Source organism: Jaculus jaculus, chromosome 12 (genome assembly GCF_020740685.1).
Source record: "Jaculus jaculus isolate mJacJac1 chromosome 12, mJacJac1.mat.Y.cur, whole genome shotgun sequence".
NCBI lineage: Eukaryota > Metazoa > Chordata > Mammalia > Rodentia > Dipodidae > Jaculus > Jaculus jaculus.
Genome location: NC_059113.1, coordinates 95,414,142 through 95,435,089, shown reverse-complemented (window position 1 = coordinate 95,435,089; position 20,948 = coordinate 95,414,142). Strand labels below are relative to the sequence as shown.

The window sequence follows — 20,948 nt, the reverse complement described above, 5'->3', positions numbered from 1 at the left end:
ATACACCCCAAGCACCCTGGAGCGTGACAGTGGAGGAAACAGCAAAGAGACCCCGCAATCTCCTTTCTGCTCGCTAGCAACTGGGTTCTGCAGCTGGAGAATTAAACTTGAAGAGCTCAGCCGTTCAAATGAGACAATTTCTAGATAGTGATTTTGGTTCTTGTGAAGTTTTCCAAACAAGGATGCCCTCAGGGTTGTATCTTCAAGGAAAGGAAAAAAAGGTGATGGCTCTGAGTTAACATGGGATTTTTCTCCTGAAGATTCACGTCCTAAAAGCTTAGTTCCAAGCGCAAATACACTGAAGTTGGGGGCCTGTAACAGTTGAGGAGGTGACGGGGCATCATCGCCCTCAAAACGGGTTGACAGAGTTCTCCCAGGACTAAGTTCTTGTGATGATAGGCTGCTTTAAAGCGAGGCCATCATTTCTGTTCACCTCTCACTTCTGTCATGCTTGGGGTAGCTGAGGCAGGGAAGGCTTTCCAGCCACCTCCATCGTGAGTCAAATCAACCTCTTTTCTCTGTGAAGTGTCCAGCTTCAATAGCAATACAAAAATGGACTAGGACAACAATACTAAAAATCCATGTCAAATAACGCCAACTAGTCATCTGTAGCCTTCCTGATCATTTTAATGAGAACACTACCTCACAATTATAGGCAAAGGGGCTGGAGAGAGGGCTCAGCAGTTAAGGCACTTGCCTGCAAAGCCTGACAACCTGGGGTTCGATTCCCCACGACCCACATACAGCCAGATGCACAAAGTGGTGCACGCATCTGGAGTTTGTTTACAGCAGCTGGAGGCCCTGGCATGCCCATTCCCCCCCTCCCTCCCCCTCCCCCACCCTAGTCTTTATATGAGCAGGACAGAGCTGTGAGGAGGTGATGGGAGTGTGTGTGTGTGTCCGTCCATCCGTCTGTCCATCCGTCCATCCAAATATGCACATGAGTACTGAGATTAAAGAACACCTAGCATAGAACAGGAGGAAAAGATAGCACTAACCTGGGCTGGCCGGCTGGCCAGCTGGCTCAGTGGTTAAGAACACTTCCTGGGCACGCATGAGAGAACCCAAGGAGGCCCAAGAAAGTAGTTCAGTTCCATCCCCGGGACCCATACAAACACTCGGGCCAAGTGCCTCTGTTACCCCAGTGCTGCAGAATAACAGACTCGAGATGTGCTGGAGCTCATGGGAGTGGGGAGGTGGAATAGTAAGCTCCAGGTTAAGGGGCTCCAGCCCATGTAACAGCAGACTGCAAACCAGCGGAAACGTACGAGGACATTTGGCACCAGCCGGCTCCCGCCACCTTCGTAGAGAGCCCCCTGCCAGAAGCCAGGGCAGCGGCCCTGCAAGGCTGTGTCCATACACGTACCTGCCACACACACAGTCCTGACTGCCGTGCTTCCAACCTCAGCTTTGTAGGGCACAGTAGGGAATGGGGTGTGGTGTGACCGAGTGGGGTGGGGTGGCAAGGGAGCTAGAATGTGTTTGCTCCAAGCATGTAGACTGTGCCTTTGGGATCAGAGCAGGCAAAGTGGCAGTGGATCAGTTCCCAGCTCCATGAGAAAAGCAACAAACGGAGAGGCCAGCAGCTTCCAATGCAGAGGGCTCCTGAAACCCCTCGCAGATACGAAGATGCAAGGCTTCGCAAGTCTCTCATAAAAGGGCACCTTCTCACACACTTTAAATCCTCTCTGGAGTGCTTCCAGTGACACACTGTGAATGCTAAGGGGTAGTTGGAGACTATTAGTCAGGGAACAGAAAAGAAAGAAAGAATAGAAAACTGATGAATTGGGTGTGGGGGTATACACCTATAATCCCACAACTCAAGGAGGCTGGGGGGCTTAGGGTCTCAAGGCAAGCTCTCACTGTGTAGAAAGACCTTATTGCTCTCTCCATGTATGTGTGCATGTGTGTGTACATATATGTATGTATGTATATATATCAATATCAATATGAGGTAGGGTCTTGCTGGAATTCAGGCTGATCTGGAATTCATTATGTAGTCTCAGGGTGGCCTCGAACTCACAGTGATCCTCCTACCTCTGCCTCCCAAGTGCTGGGATTAAAGGTGTGTGCCACCACGCCCGGTCAGACCTTTATCTCAAAACACAACTAGTCTGGGCATGAGCAGCACAGAAGCGCTGGCTTGTGCTGTCCTTTCGCTCAAGGGCTCTCTGCCATCAGCTGTCTCCACATTCACATTGCCAGCCAGGGTCTCGAGGCCTCTCACTTTTCTCCTGGATATACAGGTAGCCTTCCGCGGTAAACTGACTGGCTCGCTTGTGGTCCTTGGGATTCTGTCTAATCTTGTTCATCAGTTCTTCCACTTCGGACCTGGTTCCCTCAAACCGGTTCCGTGTCTAAAACAGAAAAAAAAGCACAAATGATAAATCAGAGGTTCTAATCTGTCTTAAAAACAATTATTTTCTTTATTTGAGAGGAAGAGGTAGGGAGAGAATGGGAGTGCCAGGGCCTTCAGCCACTGGAAACAAATTCCAGACGCATGTGGCACCTTGTGCATCTGGCTTATGTGAGTGCTGGGGAATCGAAGCTGGGTCCTTTGGCTTTGCAGACAAGCGCCTTAACCATTAAACCAACTCTCTAGCCCTTTTTTTCTTTTCCTTCTTTTTTTGTATCCATTTTAATGTCTCTGTAAAACTAAAAATTAAATTTATAGAAAATTTTTGTACTTTTTTTTTTTCAAATTATCCCTGATCTTTCCAGGGTGTCTCCTTATTGAGATCCATGCTTACAGACAAGAAAATTGAATGGGAAAATATTTAACGAAGGGAACCAGCCAAGTGGTTGTTTATATTTGAAGAATTCTAAAACCAGAAATAACTCTGGGAGCCAACATTTAAATTCCCACTTTCAGGTTTCCCATTATTCTTTAGATCAAAAAACAATTAGGAAGCAGGGTGTGGTAGCACATGACTTTAATCCCAACACCCAGGAGGCAGAGGTAGGAGGATCGCCATGAGTTCCAGGCCACCCTAAGACTCCATAGAGAATTCCCAGTTAGCCTGTGTTAGAGCAAGACCCTACCTTTAAAAACAAAACAAAAAAGCAACAATCATCTTTATCCAAGTTATAGCCACAATCTGAGTCCTTAGAGTCTAGAAACAATTATTCTTTATTAACTACTAAAAATACATGTCCAGGTCTTACTAAGTGCACTTGAAAATGGCATTTCTTCCCTGGGAGGTGGGGGGAGATCTCCTCTGCAAATAATGTCTCTGATATCTAAAGAGGCAAATCACATTTCTGAAACCCAGGGGACATGGGCTGCTGCTAAGCAGACACTCTGAAGTCATTATGCAAGGCAAGGTGACAAAATCCCTGGGCTGTCAGCTGATGAGTCAGCACCGGCGAGTTTATGAACACTCCTTCCATCCAGACTCAAAAAATAATTGCATTCATACCAAAAAAAACCTGCTGATGTCAAACTGTGCAGGAGCCAAGATAGAAAAATATTGAAATTGCTCCTCTCTTCCCTACAGTGAAAAAAGAGTTGCCAAGGGTCATAAGAGTGGGGAAAAAAATGGTAGAATGGTAATTTTTTTTCCTAGGGGGATGGGGAGTCTGATTAATGTAAACTGTGAAAGGAAAAGCCATCCGCAAAGTTACTTTAAACACACACTAAGAGGGAGGGGGAGAGCAGGGCTAGAGATAGCCCAGTCAGTGAAGTGCTTGCCTTGCAAGTATTAGAACCCAAGTTCAAACTCCGCAACCCACCTAAAAAATGCCAGCTGTGGAGCTGGAGAAATGGCTTAGCGGTTAAGCACATGCCTGCGAAGCCTAAGGATCTAGGTTCCATTCTCTAGCCCCCACGTAAGCCAGATACACAAGGTGGCACATGCATCTGGGGTTTGTTTGCAGTGGCTAGAGGCCCTGGTGTGCCCATTCATTCTCTCTCTAATAAATAAATTTGGTTTTTAAGTGACAGGTGTAGAAATCCCAGGAGCGCGGAGGGAGATCCCTGGCCAGTCAGTCTAGCCTGCTTGACAAGGTCCAGGCCAGTGAGACCACAGAGTTTCTAAGGAACACCCAAGGTGGGCCTGTGGCTTCCTACACAAACACACAGACATGCACACACACATGCACCCATACAACACACGCATACACTCACATAAAATCTATTTTATGGGACTGGAGGGATAGCTTAGTGGTTAAGGCATTTGCCTGTGAAGCCAAAGGACCCAGGTTCAATTCCCCAGGACCCATGTAAGCCAGATGCTTTCCATTTTATTTAATTATAGAAAATGGATGAAGAATGAATCCCTCAAAAATATCTAATCATTTTACCAAGAGAAAAGATGGCAACCATATTTGAGGGCGGAATGGAATAGGTTGCTTACACTTTTAAATGATTTTCACTTTTACTGATCATAAAGTAGTGTTTTACTCTATTTACCATTTTGGCTCTTAGTTTATAGTAATATACTTACTATATTGTTTTACTATAGTAAAATCCCAAATAACTGATAGAAACTGTAATTTTGTAGGTAGAAATAGCTAGTGGTATTACCATTTAGGTGCATTTTATATATCACATTAAAAAAAAAAAAACTAGAATTTTCTTCTAGCGCCCTGGACCATTACATACTCGGCACGTCTCCCTCTTTCTACTACAATCACAAGGGACTAAGATCAAAAGCCATAAACTCATCAATAACAAAACCTGAGATGCAGCAGGGAGTAAGGAATGGATGCATGTATTTCTATGGTGCTGGGATTTGGGAACAGAAAAGTAACTACAAGCAAGAATGAAGCCGGGTGTGGTAGCGCACGCCTTTAATCCCAGCACTCGGGAGGCAGAGGTAGGAGGATTGTGTGAGTTCAAGGCCACCCTGAGACTCCACAGTGAATTCCAGGTCAGCCTGGGCTAGAGTGAGACCCTACCTCAAAAATCAGTAAATAGGGCTGGAGAGATGGCTTAGCGGTTAAGCACTTGCCTGTGAAGCCTAAGGACCCCAGTTCGAGGCTCGATTCCCCAGGACCCATGTTAGCCAGATGCATAAGGGGGCACACGCATCTGGAGTTTGTTTGCAGAGGCTGGAAGCCCTAGTGTGCCCATTCTCTCTCTACCTGCCTCTTTCTCTGTCACTCTCAAATAAATAAATAACAATCTTTTTTTACAAAATCCGCAAATAAGGGCTGGAGAGGTGGCTTAAGTGGTTAAGCGCTTGCCTGTGAAGTCTAAGGACCCCAGTTCAAGGCTCAATGCCCTAGGACCCACTTAAGCCAGATGCACAACATGGAGTTTGTTTGCAGCGGCTGGAGGCCCTGGCACACCCATCATTCATTCTCTGTCCCTCCCTCTTTCTGTCAAATAAATAAACAAATAAAAATACAGTAAATAAATAACTTAAATGTAAAAGCAAAGTTTACTTCAAAGGGCTGGCTTAGTGGCAGAACACTTGGCCAGCATGTGCAAAGTCCTAGGTTCCATCCTCAGCACAGGGAGGAGAGAACCAAGGAGAGAAAAGGGGGAAAGGTATGCAGAATGAGTATTCTCCCCCCACCCCTCCCACCCCGAGACAGGGTCTCTCTCACTAGCCCAGGCTGACCTGGAACTCACTATGTATTTGCAGAGTGACCTTGAGCACACAGTGATCCTCCTACCTCTGCCTCCCAAGTGCTGGGACCAAAGGTGTGAGGGCGCCAACACACCCAGCCTCTGCACTTGTTTTTAAAAATATTTTATTTATTTGCACAGAGAGAGAGAGAGAACTGGCATGCCAGGGCCACTAGCCACTGCAAATAAATTCCAGATGCATATACCAACCTGTGCATCTGGCTTTACGTGGATACTAGGGAATCAAAGGTGAGTCGTTAGGCCTGGCAGGCAACCATCTTAACTGCTAAGCCATCTCTCCAGGCCCAGAATGTGTAGCTCTGATGGGACATGTGACATAGAAAATGCAAGCTCTACATGAGAGGTACACATGACTCAAACTCCCAGAATGAAACCCAGAGAGAAATAGTTATGGAGAAGTCTGGAATATTTAGAAAAAAAAGTTGAAGACTTAGGGCAAGTCACTGATGGATAGCCTTGATTCCAAAAGATATAGAAAGAGATTCCCCACACTGAGTAAGTTATTTGCCCAGTCTCTATATAGGTAATGAATGTTGGTGTCAAATGTCTAAGTTCTTAATTTATCAAAAATGTTTAAAAAAAAGAAAGAGGAGGAGGAAGAGTATGTTAACAAAGCCATTTTGTGAAGTCCTTTTTGTTAATAAAAGCCTATCTAATGGGCTGAGGGATGGCTAAGCAGTTAAGGCACTTGCCTGCAAAGCCCAACAATCCAGGTTCGATTCTCCAGTACCTATAGACAGCCAGATGCACAAGATGGCACATGCATTTGCAGTTCGTTTGCAGTGGCTGGAGACCCTGGAATGCCCATCTTCTCTCCCTCTCTGTCTCATGTTTGTGTCTGCCTCTCTCTACTCACAAATAAGTAATTTAAAAACAACAACAACAAAGCCTATGTGATTTTTCTCATAATACGCCCTGACTCAGTGTGGTTCAGTCCCATACATGCCGAGTCTCTGTATTTTGGTGGACATGAGCTCACCAGATCCCCTCCTTCCTGAGGGTGGGTCCTGAATGTCCTTCACGCATAAGCAAGCAAAGCCCCAGGGGACTTATGTGTCCCACTGTCACCCCAGAGGCTGGGGTGCAGCTGGCTTCACAGACAGATGGCCTGTGCGATTATATATGGCCTCAGTTTGGATGGCCTCGTGCCGGCTCTGGTGTAGTCTTGTTGTTTTGTACTTCTTTGGGATTTCTGGGGCAGTCCCACGTGACCCAGGTTGCCCTTAAACTATTATGTAGCTGAGGCTGGCCCAAAATTCCTGTTCTTCCTGTCTCCCCTTCCCAATGGTAAGGATTACTGGTGCGCGCCTCCACACTTGGCTTACAGCTCTGCTGTGTTGGCAATGTTCATCGTGGTTGAATACAGGGCCCTATGTGTACCACAAATCACACACCTTCCTGCCTGGAGGTTCTCAGCCAAGTCAGCCCTGAACTTGGCAGATGTGTCTGGACAGAGAAAGTTGACCCTACAAGTTATACGACCAGCAGGTGGAGGCAGGACATGGGGGTGTATCACCTCATCACTTCAAGGTCCTCCTACAAACTAAGTTCTGCAACCTGCCCAGTACTTTTTTTTTGGGGGGGGAGTTATCTCATGAAATATTCTACTGACAGGTGCAGTTTTGAGGTGAACAGGATCCACTTGTAAAATGAAGTGGTTTTTTTGTTGTTGTTTTTCGAGTTGGGGTCTCAGGGTGGCCTCAAACTCAAAGCAATCCTCCTGTTTCTACCCCAAGTGCTGGGATTAAAGATGTGCACCACCATGCCTGGCATAATCTATAAATTTATTAAAATATATATTTATTTACTTGAGAGAGAGAGAGAGAATATGAATGGGTATGGGTGTGCCAGGGCCTCCTGCCACTGCAAATGCATTCAAGACACATGCGCCACTTTGTATAAGATGTGGTTTAACAGCAGTGCATTCTGCATAGCTCTATGCCTGGCAAGCCAAGCCAAATGCTCCAGTTGGCACAATGGTATCATGTCTGTTACGGGGGAAGCCAGTTGTTCTCTGAGTGGATTTGTGGCCCAATGCAAGGGAGGGAATTCAGGCATGGTACTGAAAACCTACTCAAAAGCCTATGTCTGGGGAAGTCATAAAGCCCTGAAGGGAAAGCTAACACTGTTATCTGGCTAAATGGGTATGTTATGCCCACCAAACTGTTCTCTAATTGCTTATGCTTATGCCCACGTATTCATGCTGCTCTCACTTTTGGTCAAGGAAGTGTCTCCTTTTACATGGTGATGACCACTGGGGACACGAAACTCTCAGTGCTGAGAAATGACAGTGGAGTGCTCAACACGGACTCATCTCCATCCCACCCTCCAAGGCTCAGGGACCAGTGCCATGGCAGAAGAGGTGGCGGGAAGAACGTAAGCGCCAAAGAATGGGGAGGAGAGCTTACAACACTGTCTTTCTGACAAAGTGCTCATGGTATTCATGGCCTTGCAATGGCTTATGCGTCCTACACGAGGTCTGCAAAATGCGGGGAGGATGACGGCATCAACATAGAAGAGAGAAGAGTTGGAAAAAAGAAGGGATTCAGTGGAAGGGGGTTATAATCATCGTCTATTGTCTATATGTATAGAAGTTGTCAATGAGAAGCTTTTTTTAGCTGGGCGGCATGGTGGTGCATGCATTTAATCCCAGCATTCGGGAGGCAGAGGTAGGAGGATTGCCGTGAGTTCAAGGCCACCATGAGACTCCATAGTGAATTCCAGGTCAGCCTGGGCTAGAGTGAGACCCTACCTCAGAAAACCAAAATTAAAAAAATAAATAAATAAATAAATTTTTTTTTTAATTTTTTATTTATTTATTTGAGAGTGACAGACACAGAGAGAAAGACAGATAGGAGAGAGAGGGAATGGCGAATTCCAGATGTGTGCACCCCCTTGTGCATCTGGCTAACATGGGACCTGGGGAACCGAGCCTCGAACCGGGGTCCTTAGGCTTCACAGGCAAGCGCTTAACCGCCAAGCCATCTCTCCAGCCCAAAATTTTTTTTTTTTTTGTTTGTTTTTTAATCTGGTTAAAAGCACATTCCCCAAAGGCAGGCAGGAAATATCCACTGTGAACACAGACACATCAGAGGATGCCTAAAGTTCAGGGAAGAAATTCCACAAAAAAAGCAGTGACAAGAGGATGTTTGACTCTTTATAATTCCAAAGCCTTAAGTCAGAAGTGGCATGCTGGGCTGAAGAGACGGCTCAGCAGTTAGGACGTTTGCCCACAAAGCCTAACAACCAGGGTTCGATTCCCCAATATCCACAGAGTCAAATGCACGAAGTGTCACATGCATCTGGAGTTTGTTTGCTGTGGCTAGAGGCCCTAGCATGCCCATTCTTTCCATATGTCTCTCTCTTTCTTCCTTCCCTCCCTCTGCTTGCAAATGAGTGTTTTTAACCGGCATAATTCCTTGAGCCTCAACTACCTATAGAGCAGTTATGCCCAGAGTTGACCACTAGGTGGCAACAGAGCCCTGCCTTCCCAGTACTGACAGATTTGGACTGTGGTTTAAGCTTTTCACACAGCATTGACCATTAAAAAAAAGTGGCGGGGGGGGGGGGGGGGCTCATTTCATTCTGGACACCATCTTTACAACAGGAAGCTTTCGTTTTCTTACATTCTGAATGTTGATCTGGAGTTCCATCTTGTAGTGATTGAAATCTTTGGAAAGTTCGTGGCCTTGATGGTAGAACGTAAACATTCCCTGAAAGAACGACAGCATCTAAGACAAAGGAGAGGGGGGGGGGCATTAGTACACGCGCCAAAACCCCGCACAGCAGAGCCGGAATCCCATCACACCCCGCCCTGCGCCTGTCGTCTATCCCACTGGAGGGCAGCAGTCACTCAGAAGTCACTAGGAGTTAATTAGCTGTTAAGTGACTATTATTTATTAATTGGTTGGTCTTCATGGAAAAGTGAAGAACGTGCCAGGTGTGGTGGTGCATGCCTCTAATCCCAGCACTCGGGAGGCAGAGGTAGGAGGATCACTGTGAGTTCAAGGCCACCCTGAGACTACACAGGGAATTCCAGGTCAGCCTGGGCTAGAGTGAGACACCCTACCTCAAAAACCAACAACAACAAAAAGTGAAGAATGCTACTGTTCTTAAGTTTGAGCATTATTAAATAATGTTTACAGGGCGGAGAGATGGCTTAGTGGTTAAGCGCTTGCCTGTGAAGCCTAAGGACCCCGGTTCGAGGCTCAGTTCCCCAGGTCCCACGTTAGCCAGATGCACAAGGGGGCGCACGCGTCTGGAGTTCGTTTGCAGAGGCTGGAAGCCCTGGCGCGCCCATTCTCTCTCTCTCCCTCTATCTGTCTTTCTCTCTGTGTCTGTCGCTCTCAAATAAATAAATAAAAAATAAAAAAATTTAAAAAAAATTAAAATAATGTTTACAGAATGCTCTAAAAGGAAAGTGGAATTATAATTATCTATCTGTCATCATTAGCAAAGAGAATCTCGAAATTCACGTGTCACTGAAACCTTAATATTGTGGGCAAAGTCACCCTGCAGGAAAGTAGAATTGACAGTAGCCCTATTCAACAGTAAGGCCTGGTTTGTTGACACAGTGGTGGGTGACTTTTGCCCAGAGCTGTTAGCAAGGTAGTGATTAAACCCTATTTCTTTACCAGCGACCAGTCTTCCTCCACTGATCTACGGCACAGCTGCCTCCGCCTCTAAAGAGAGTAAAAGTGGTCTGGGGAAAGTTAAGAAAATCCTGGATTTATTTTCTTCAGAATATCCCATGATATAAGGAATCAGAGGCACTGACATCAAATAGCCATGGCCAATTCCCAGTCACTCGTTAGGTGACCTTGGGCAAGTCGAGGAAGCATTTCAGCTCTACTTCCTTATTTGCTAAGTGGAAAGATGTGAAGACTCCGCAGTTGCTGTGTGGTAAGAGGAGCCCGCGCAGCACTCACAACCAGGACCGAGCATTGCAAGTATCCAGTACATATGCCCCTGTTACGTCTACGTGAAAAGACAGTTTCGGGGATTCAGATCCTCCGTTTAAATTTCATTGCTCCTAACTGATTGTTTCTTCACTATTTTGTTATTCTTCTGTTTCTCAATATTATACACCTAAGGGCTGGAGAGCTTACAGGTGAAGGTGCTCGAATGCAAAACCTAAGGACCCAGGTTCAATTCCCCAGTATCCATGTAAGCCAGATGCACAAGGTGGTACATGCATCTGTAGTTCATTTGTAGTGGCTAGAGTCCTTGGTGTGCCCATTCTCTGTATCTGTCCCTTACCCTCTCCCCCAAATAAATAAATATCATTTGAATAAAATCATACACGTAAGGGGTAAACTATAGTACTGGAACTACAGGTCAATAAAGCTATATGAAAAATGCAGTCAATTACAATTAATACTCAGATTCATGTTCAAGAATTCCAATGTTTCATGATTTTTTTTTCTGCCAAAAATCTACACTATAAAACATCCTTTGTGCTTTGATTTAGAAGATATATCCCTATCAATGGAAAGTAAATATCTGAAACTATCAGCACACATCTCTGTAACCACAAAACCAGTATCTCTAGTGTATGTATGTGGAATGCTAACCACTCAGGAAACTGGTTCAAATAATCCACGTACAGCAACGATTCACTTGGGGTAGTATGAGCACTAACAGTTGTCTTAGAAATAATGGTTAACACTAAAGAGCCACGGTTTGAACAATTAAACTTTTAAAACAGAAAATATCCTGCCATAAAGAATAACACCGTATGGGCTGGAGAGATGGCTTAGCGGTGAAGCACTTGCCTGTGAAGCCTAAGGACCCCGGTTTGAGGCTCAGTTCCCCAGGACCCACAATAGGCAGATGCACAAGGGGGCACATGCACCTGGAGTTCGTTTGCAGTGGCTGGAGGCCTGGGCATGCCCATTCTCTCTGTCTCTCTCTCTCTCTCTCTCTCTCTCTCTCTCTCAAATAAAAATGAACAAAAAAAAATAAAACCTCCAAAAAAAAATAATAATAACACTGCAACTCACATTACCATAGAAGTTCTCTCAGCAGCATTTTTCCCAGTTATTTTTAGGGGGGGGTGGCTGCATCCCTGCCACGTACAGACACGACACGCGGCGGCTGGAGAACGCAGCCTCCTCTACTGCTCTCCCGCTTTACTGCCTTGAGGAGCAGTTTCTCACTCAACCTGGAGCTCTGCCTTTGTCCAGTCAGATGGGCTGATCATGGAGCCCCAGCAATTCTGTTTCTGGGTCCCTCAGCACCATCTGTAGCAAGCTCGACTACACCCAGCATTGCACATGGGTAATGGCACTGAACTCGGCACCTCATGCTGTGCCACACGCACCCTTGCCCACGAAGCCATCTCTCCAGGCCCCTCAGAGGCGCTTTTAAAGGACAATAAAAACCCCTGGCTGGGTTCAGTGCTGAGACACACGACATGAGAATAATATTCATTACGTGTGTGGAGAAAACTGAAAGCTGGGTCTGGAGAAACGGCTCAGCAGTGAAGGCAGTAGTTGCCTGCAGAGCCTAATAGCCAGAGTTCAACTCCCCAGTGCCCATGTAAAGCCAGATACACACAATGATGCATGCACCTGGAGTCCATTTGCTTGAGGCCCTGGTGTGCCTATTCAGATCTTGTCTGTCTGTCTCTCTTTGTTATCTCTCTCCATGCAAAAATAAAGTTTTGTTTTAATTTTAGTTATTTATTTGCAAGCCGACAGAGATAGGAGACACAGGGAGAGAATGGGCACACCAGGGCCTCCAGCCACTGCAGACGAACTCCAGACACATGAGCCACCTTGTGCATCTGGCTTACATGGGTCCTGGGGAATCAAACCTGGGTCCTTTGGCTTCACAGGCAAATGACTTAACCACTAAGCCATCTCTCCAACCAAACCCAGTGTTTTGTTTAAAAAAAAAAAAAAAAAATCGGACATGGTGGTGCACACCTTTAATCCCAAAACTTGGGAAGCAGAGTTAGGAGAATCGCCATGAGTTTGAGGCTACCCTGAGACTACAGAGTGAATTCCAGGTCAGTCCGAGCTAGAGTGAGACCCTACCTTGGAAAAAAAAAAAAACACCACCACACCTGAGGACAAGTGACTGTGTGCACACTTTACAAAGCGTGACGTCCTATTCAGACACCGCAGCCCGCAGCAACAATAAATTAGATGGCCGAAGAAAAATATTTCTATTAGAGCGCGCACACACACACACACACACACACACATACACACACACACTATCTTAGCAGAGCGCGCTCTCGTACTCACGGGTTCCACAAACTCAAACTTCTTCCTTTCTTGGATTTCCTGGAGCTTGCAGACATACTCAAGGGACAGCTCGTAGAAGTGCTGCCGGGCCTGCTCCACTTGCAGGTCTGCCTAGGTGAAGACGAGACCACCAAGGTGAGCAGAACTGAAGACGGGGCAAGAAAGCCAGACTCTGCGAAAGAGGCAGAGCAGCTGCGGTCCACGGCGCACCATGCCCATAAAACGCGCATGGCAACCAAAGTCACATGACTGGTCACTGGTGGGCCATCTGCTGCTCTCTCCCGAAACAGAGAGATCACGGTGAATCGGAAGCAGCTGCGCTGAGCCAGGCATGGTAGCACCCACCTTTAATCCCAGGACTAGGGAGGCCAAGACAGGAGGATCGCTGTGAGTTTGAGGCCACTTTGAGACCACATAATGAATTCCAGGGCAGCCTGTGCTACATCGAAACCCTACCTTGGGGAGTGGGGGAGGAGTTGCTCTTAAACTCTCAAAAAAAACTTGGGCTGGAGAGGTGCTTAGCGGTTAAGTGCTAGCCTGTAAAGCCTAAGGACCCCGGTTCAAGGCTTGATTCCCCAAGACCCACCTTAGCCAGATGCACAAGGGGGCGCACGCATCTGGAGTTCGTTTGCAGTGGCTGGAGGCACTAGCGTACCCATTCTCCACTCTCTCTCTCTCTCTGCCTCTTTCTCCCTCTGTCTGTCACTCTCAAATAAATAAATAAATAAATATTTTTTTAAAAAACTTGCTGAACCTTGCTCTGAATGCTAAGTTGATCCCCGAGGCGTGAGGGGGCCCAACGATTAGGCTTGTGGAACAGTCACCCCCCCACATACACCATTCAAGACTGAGCCACATTCATGGAGTCAAGACCACACCTGCTCTGTGCTACGCAGCAGGACACATCCTCTGAGAATGAGGTCAGCCTGCAGCACTGAGGGAGGGAGGGGGGAGGGAGGGAGGGGGGAGGGAGGGAGGGCAACAGCTGGGGCAGCGGCAGCCAGGCACTGACTCAAGAACCCCATCTCAAAGACAGACTAGGGCTGGAGGCCCACATGGGGGTGGGCATGCTCCTGAACCCTCGTGGTGGTGATGGTGGTGGTGGTGGATCCCCAGGAGCTCAGAAAATAAAGGAAGAATCCTCCCTACGATCAATCCAGAACTTCCTCTTTGGCATGTGCACATATATGCAAAGGAATCAAAATCAGATACTTAAAATTGGCATTTCTACACCAGTAACAATAATAGCATTAGTGACAATGGCTAGAAGGTCAAAGCAGTTAAGTTTCCCTGGACGGAAGAAAGGGTAAATGTCTTGACAATACAACAGAATACTACTAAACCTTTAAATACTACTTAACTACTACTAAAATACTACTAAAATGCTACTAAACCTTTAAAAGGAAGCAAATTAAGCCTAGTGACATGACAAGTTACTGTAATCCCAATATTCAAGGGAATAAAACAGACAGACTAGAAACTCAAGGTCAGCCTGGGCTTTATATAGCAAGACCACCGTCTCAACAACATAAAAAGGGACTGGGGGAGGGAAGGAGGTGTGAATGCTAAACACACGAATTCAACTGTTAGGATACTATGGGTAAAGTTTAAATAAATCAGACATCAAAATGGAAAAACCGTTAACTCCCAGAGTACAGACCACCTAGAGCAGCCAATGCCGACAGACAACATGCAAAGCTGTTGGCAGGGTTGGGACTGAGGGACGACAGCAGCGTATTGCTCAATGTGCACGGGGTTTCTCCTCTGCTCAGGAAGACCAGAAAGAATCTTCTGGAGATGGCCGAGGGAGACAGCGACACAGCCACAGGAAGGTAGCTAATGAGCCGGATAGCTCTCAAAAAAGGTAAAATAACTTTTTAGTTCATTTTACAACAAAAGTTGCATAAATGTCTGGAAACAAGCCTATTTCCTAATATTTGATTTAAAATCATCATCAGACGCTTAAGTCATATAACAACATTACCATTACTAAACGCAGTTTCCACTTAAAAATCTTAACTTTTTCTTTTGAGACAGGGTCGCACGTAACTCAGGATAGGCTCAAAAGCACTATGTAGCAAAGGGTGACCTTGAACTTCTGGTCCTCTGGCCTTCAAGCCTCATGTTGCGAGACCACCACATCTAATCCTTTGAGGAATTTAGGGATCAAACCCAGGGCCTTGAACATGCCAAGCAGGCATACCCCAGCCCGACTTTGATATTTTTTAAGGTTTTGTTTATTTATTTATTTGAGAGTGAGAGAGAGAGAGAGAGAGAGAGAGAGAGAGAGAGAGAGAGAGAGAGAATGGGCGCGCCAGAGCCTCCAGCCACTGCAAATGAACTCCAGACTCATGCGGCCCCTTGTGCATCGGGCTTACATGGGACCTGGGGAATTAAGCCTCCAACCGGGGTCTGAAGGTTTCATGGGCAAGCAACTTAACCACTGAGCCATCTCTCTAGCCCAACTTTGATATTTTTTTGTCTCCACTAACCAGGGATCGATTACTCACATACAGTAGTATAATCCTCAGCTAAAACCCTGATTATGCTGAGTATTTGATGGTTTAGCAGTTAAGGTGCTTGCCTACAAGGCCCAAGGACCCAGGTTCAATTCCCCAGGAACCACAGAAGCTAGATATATAAGGTGGCACATGTGTCTGGACTTTGTTTGCAGTGGCTGGAGGCCGTGGCCTCTTTCTGTTATCGGCCTCTTTCTCTCTCTCTCACTCTCAAATAAATATACACACGTGGACATGCCAAGTGGTCACATTATGAGGATAAGCTGGAGCCAAAGATGAAACCTGCTGATGGCCGGGAGGTGTGGTAGAAAGAGCCGAGGTTCACTCCCTGGTCAACACTGGCAACAAGTCAGCTAATTAGAAAGCAAAGTGGACATGGAAACTTACTCGAGGCGTAAAAATTCTCTTCCATATCATTGAAAGAAGACATAATGGAAAAGAATGGTGGAAGCTGCCAATTGCACACTCCTAAAAATCAACAGCTGCCATCACAAAACAGGGGGGGGGGGGGGACAAAAGCAGCCGGGGTGTGGCTTTCCACAGGAGGGAACGAGGAGAGAATGGAACCCTATCTCACACTCTGTAGTGGGGATTAAGTGGTACAAAAGCTCTTTTCCCTTTACAAACTGTCAAGCGCTAGCCAAATGTCAGAAGTATTAGAGAGGCAAGAGAAAACACTACACGTAGATATCAAGCAACTGCATATGCACACGCATATGCACACAAGCGTGCAACTATATATCTGCCATTCAAGTACATTCTGGGTCTATCTTAGGTCATTTGGATTATACTTAAGTACACATCTACTGATACATTCAGCCCAGATTCATATGCACTTAAAACCAAAGGGGAGAAAAGTACACCTCCGATGGCAAGTCAAAATCCCAAACTGCGAACCTGCTCACATCATTGCTAATAGAAGCCTAACTTAATAAAGTTTCTCTTCAAGCCTGTGAGGAGAAGAAAAAAAAAAAATGTCAAGGGACTTAGAAAGAAGTTATTTAAAAAAAGAGAGAGAGAGAGAGAGAGATAAGATAGAAATTCCTTTCTGCTTACATACATTTCCCTTCAGAAAAGAAAAATGAGTCCATTAACCCAAGTAGGACAAATGCTCTCTTCCCAGTGAGGCTGAGCACCCCAAATTCTCAGCATTAAATAAGATCAATGCTTCTTTCACGTGAAAGTAAAATAGTATGGTAGGTTATTCAACACATTTCCTCAGGATTCTGAAATTAACAGATTCAGCCCTGTTCAGTGACACTGGCTGAAATTACTGATTCTGTGAAAAAAAAAATATAGCCAAAATTTTACTGCCAGGAATCCATGCTGAATCCTTCACACCAAGATATATTCATTTTGCATCATTCCAGGCTGCTAAATTCACTGCAAAACCTGTTCTTTTTCTCTAGCTATATAATCCCAGATGAAAAGTTTTTAAAAGCTTAACACATTTTACATAAAAAAAATGACACCTACTGTCCATTTTTTTTAATTTGGAAACAAATTAACAAACATAATAGAATACCTCTTGTAAATGTGAGTCTTTCTTCTTGGCAGAGAGATTCAAGTGTTTGTCAATTAGACTATAATTCTTTTCTGTTTCCTTGTCAAACTTCTTTTTTTCTTCCTACAAAATGTAAACACAGATGACTATGATTAAGCACAAACAAAAAAAAATCACATGCATATTAATCGACTTGGATGCTCATAACATGAAAACTATCTGAAAATCTGCCAGGAAAGTCTATCTGCGGTACCCAAACCACTTCTTTCATCAAACAGCTCTAGATGGTAAAGACACTTTGAGATTGTTTTAAGTGAGCTTTTTTCCAGCCCTGTGTAATTTTTCCAAGTCTTCATTCACACCAGCATCAAGAATTAATGTTACATCATTCATCATTCACAAACAGAAAAAATAAGAGGCTGGAGTGATAGCTTAATGGCTAAGGTGCTTGCCTGTAAAGCCAAAGGACCCAGGTTCAATCCCCTAGGTCCCATGTAGGCCAGATGCATAAAGTGGCTCATGCAGCTGGAGTTCATTTGCAGTGGCTGAAGGCCCTGGGGCATCCATTCTCTTCCCCCCCAACACCACCACAAAATAAATAAAAACAAAAAAACATATTTAAAAAAAAAAAGAAAAAATACTTAAGACCAAAAAGCTTAAGAAGGCAAACTTGCTCCAGATTTTGGCTTAGAAATGGAAGTCACCTTATACTAAGTGTTGATCAAATTTTTTGCGCGTGCGTGTATGCACGCACGCAGGTCCAAGTGTGCAACCAGGCATGTGTAGAACCCACAGGCAGACATCACGAGAGTTCCTCAATCATCTTCCACCTTATTTTTTTGTTGACACAGGGTCACTCTCTGAACCTGAAGCTTGGCGATTCAGCTACACGAGCCAGCCAGCCACCCCCAGCGAAGACCCATCTCTGCCTCCCCTGCACAATGGTGACACCCGGCTCTTAGGGGGACTCTGAGGATCTGAACCCCGGTCCTCAAGCTTGGGCAGCAAGCACTTTACCAACTGAGCCATCTCCCCAGCCCATATTCTAAACTACCCAAGTCAGCCAAAAAATCCCTGTTAGAAACAACATCTTGGGAAAGACTTTCCCTGGCAGTCCAGTATGAATATAAGAGACCCTCTGTACAGAAATGTTTGACACTCGGGAGGCAGAGGTAGGAGGATCACCTTGAGTTCAAGGCCACCCTGAGACTCCATAGTGAATTCCAGGTCAGTCTGGGCTAGAGTGAGACCCTACCTCGAAAAACCAAGAAAAAAAAAAAGTTTTTGAGTTTCCTAAGCCTTAGTAATGACTTTTTTTTTTCTTTCAAGCAATGATTCTTTTAACACTACTAAAGTACCCATCAACAGGTTAACCTGCCCTACAATGAGTGACATGACAGCTCAGAGCTGGTTTGGTTGGCATGACAGACATTTCTCAGGTACTTCCTAGAACTAGAATTTACCTTCCCGCTGTTACCAAAACCTTTTGAGAAGACAAGTCAGTTTTTCAGTGCAGAGAAGACAGACTATCTTATCAAATGACACTGGCCAACTTGATAGGTTTTTCCATAAACATTTTTAAACCTCAATAAGAGTGTAATATGACCTCATGGTGTCAAAATGTGTCCATCAACTCCAAACAGCCCCCTTTTCTCTTCTCCACTACCCCCTTTTCTAATTTCTAAAGCAAAAATGGTAAGCTATTCGAGCCTTCCTAGCCCGACTTTCCCTTTTTAGGCAGTGAACAGACAAAGAATGTGAACTCTGCTTCTTGGAATCCATCTCCCCTCACTGCATGAAGTCGTCCTTGGTATAGCCTCCACCATGTCATCTGAGGACCATGAATAAGTCCCTACACTGGCTAAGGACAGACTCACAACTGGATATTTCTGCTCTACTTTATTCCAAATTACCAATTTATAGAACTTAAAAAAAAAAAACTAATCTGACAATGTAGCACCAAAGTTTCCTTTTCAAAAAGATCAGGGATTGTTTTATATGGACTCTTTCTTCATCTGTTTCAGAGGAAGAAATCAACAGGTTCATTTTAATCTTTGTCACACTCAGTGAAAAAGAATTGCTGTATTTGTCTACATGCCCTAAGGAGTTTTCAGTAACTTACAACTTTTCTTTCTATATACAAGGTATTTGTGGTGGCTTGAATAGAAAAATCCTGAGGAATATTTGATTACACTTCCTACTTAGGTTTCAGCCGGTGGAGCCCGGCTGAAGGTGGTGTGTCACTTGGGGGGAGGGGCAGACCCTGTAGCCCAGGCCAACTAAGTATGTGGAGAGCCAGCCTGAGTTCTGGCTGTTCGTGCAGGCTGGTGGTGGACTTTTTGTCTGTCTGCTCTGGGTGGATGGAAGCGAACTAACTTCTACCATGATGGGACATCCACTGGATGCTGAAAGCCTGAAACATCCTCCCATAAGCTGCTTCTGGTCAGATATTAGTCCCAGCAACGAGACGGTCACAGCAGCAGTATTGTACAGTCACTGTCCTCATGCTTCTCGTGCTCTTCATCAAGGGTTTTATTTAGCAGCAAATAAAGTTAAAACAAACACATTATTACCTCCAAATCTGCCCTGGTTTAAAAGGGAGACGGTTAACCAGGCGTGGTGGCGCATGCCTTTAATCCCAGCCCTCGGGAGGCAGGGGTAGGAGAATCACAGTGAGTTGAAGGCCACTCTGAGACTACATAGGGAATTCCAGATCAGCCTGAGCTAAAGTGAGACCCTACCTAGATAAAGAAAAAAAAAGGGAGGGGGAGGCAGTGCCAGTGGGGATACAGAAAAGACTCAGCAGTTAAGGTGCTTGCCTGCAAAGTCTAAGGACCAGGGTTCAATTCCCCAGTACCCAGATGCACAAGGAGGCACATACATCTAGAGGCCCTGGAACACCCATTCTCTATGTGCCTTCTTTCTCTCTGACACTCAAATAAATATTTTGTTTGAAAAAATAAAAATGGCTGGAGAGGTGGCTTAGCAGTTAAGCACTTGCTTGTGAAGCCTAAGGACCCCAGTTTGAGCCTCAATTCCCCAGGACCCACGTAAGCCAGATACACAAAGCGTCTGGAGTTCGTATGCAGTGGCTGGAGGCCCTGGCGCACCCATTCTGCATCTGCCTCTTTCTTCTGTCGCACTCAGATAAATATGAATAAACAAAAAATATTTTTTTTAAAAATTAAGTCAAGATTGTCAGAATGGCGTCCACATCGTGAGGTGGATTCATGATGGCCACTTTGTGCTGTGTGCCCTTGCAGGAGCGCCACCTCATTCTCTGGGCATCTGCCACTCGGCTTGACACAGTACAGGAATGGAAGTCACACCCCTGGCGGTTACAAGATTTCTTGCCACGAAGCATGGCCCCACAGTGAGGGGCGTTTGCCATCTTTACACACTAGTGCTCACAAGGAATGTGGAACACAGTTTTGCTCACTTATGTGACTCTGTCAGAATCGCAGAGAGACTAAAGGGCTAAAACTGAGCCTAACAGACAAAGTCCTGAGCACACTCAGCCAGCGCTGGGCTTGTAAATTCACGTGTGGGTGAAGTCGGAATCAGAGAAAATGGTAGCATGCAGGCTTTGGGGAGAAAGGATTTGGACAAGAGCCACCATGACACCCGCCACGTACAACAGAAACACGCACTCGCAGAAGCTGCATCACACCAATGCTGTGTGTGGGCTTTGCACTGCCATCTCGGGACTTGGATAAGTATACTTTTTTTCCTGCATTTATTTTGAATGTCACTATGGAATGTTTGTTCTGTTTCTTTTTGCACGTGTGACTTCTTGGGCTGAAATTACACCCATTTTAGAGAGACTTCAGCAATAGCTATCAATAAAGAGTGGAGGGTTTCCTTTCCAATACAATATAAACTAGTCTGTATAATCCAAGAAGTTCAAATTAACTACGAAGTAAAATTGTTTCATTTAAAAGCAGACATTAGGGGCTGGAGAGATGGCTCGACAGTTAAGACACTTGCCTGGAAAGCCAAGGACCCAGGTTCAATTCCCCAGGACCCATGTAAAGCCAGATATACAAATTGGTGCTTGCATCTGGAGTTCATCTGCG

At 45.4% G+C, this 20,948-nt stretch overlaps 1 protein-coding gene across 1 annotated transcript in view; it reads right to left on the bottom strand.

Annotated features, from left to right (window-relative positions):
• Positions 1-20,948, bottom strand: part of Arhgap10 (Rho GTPase activating protein 10) — a 316,109-nt gene that overhangs the window by 159,371 nt on the left and 135,790 nt on the right. The window contains exons 5-8 of the mRNA XM_045131477.1: positions 16,894-16,995; positions 12,850-12,960; positions 9,223-9,327; positions 2,228-2,357 (exon numbers count right to left, since the gene is read on the bottom strand). Coding sequence (XP_044987412.1) covers positions 2,228-2,357; positions 9,223-9,327; positions 12,850-12,960; positions 16,894-16,995 — 448 coding nt within the window. The remainder of the gene's footprint in view (positions 1-2,227; positions 2,358-9,222; positions 9,328-12,849; positions 12,961-16,893; positions 16,996-20,948) is intronic.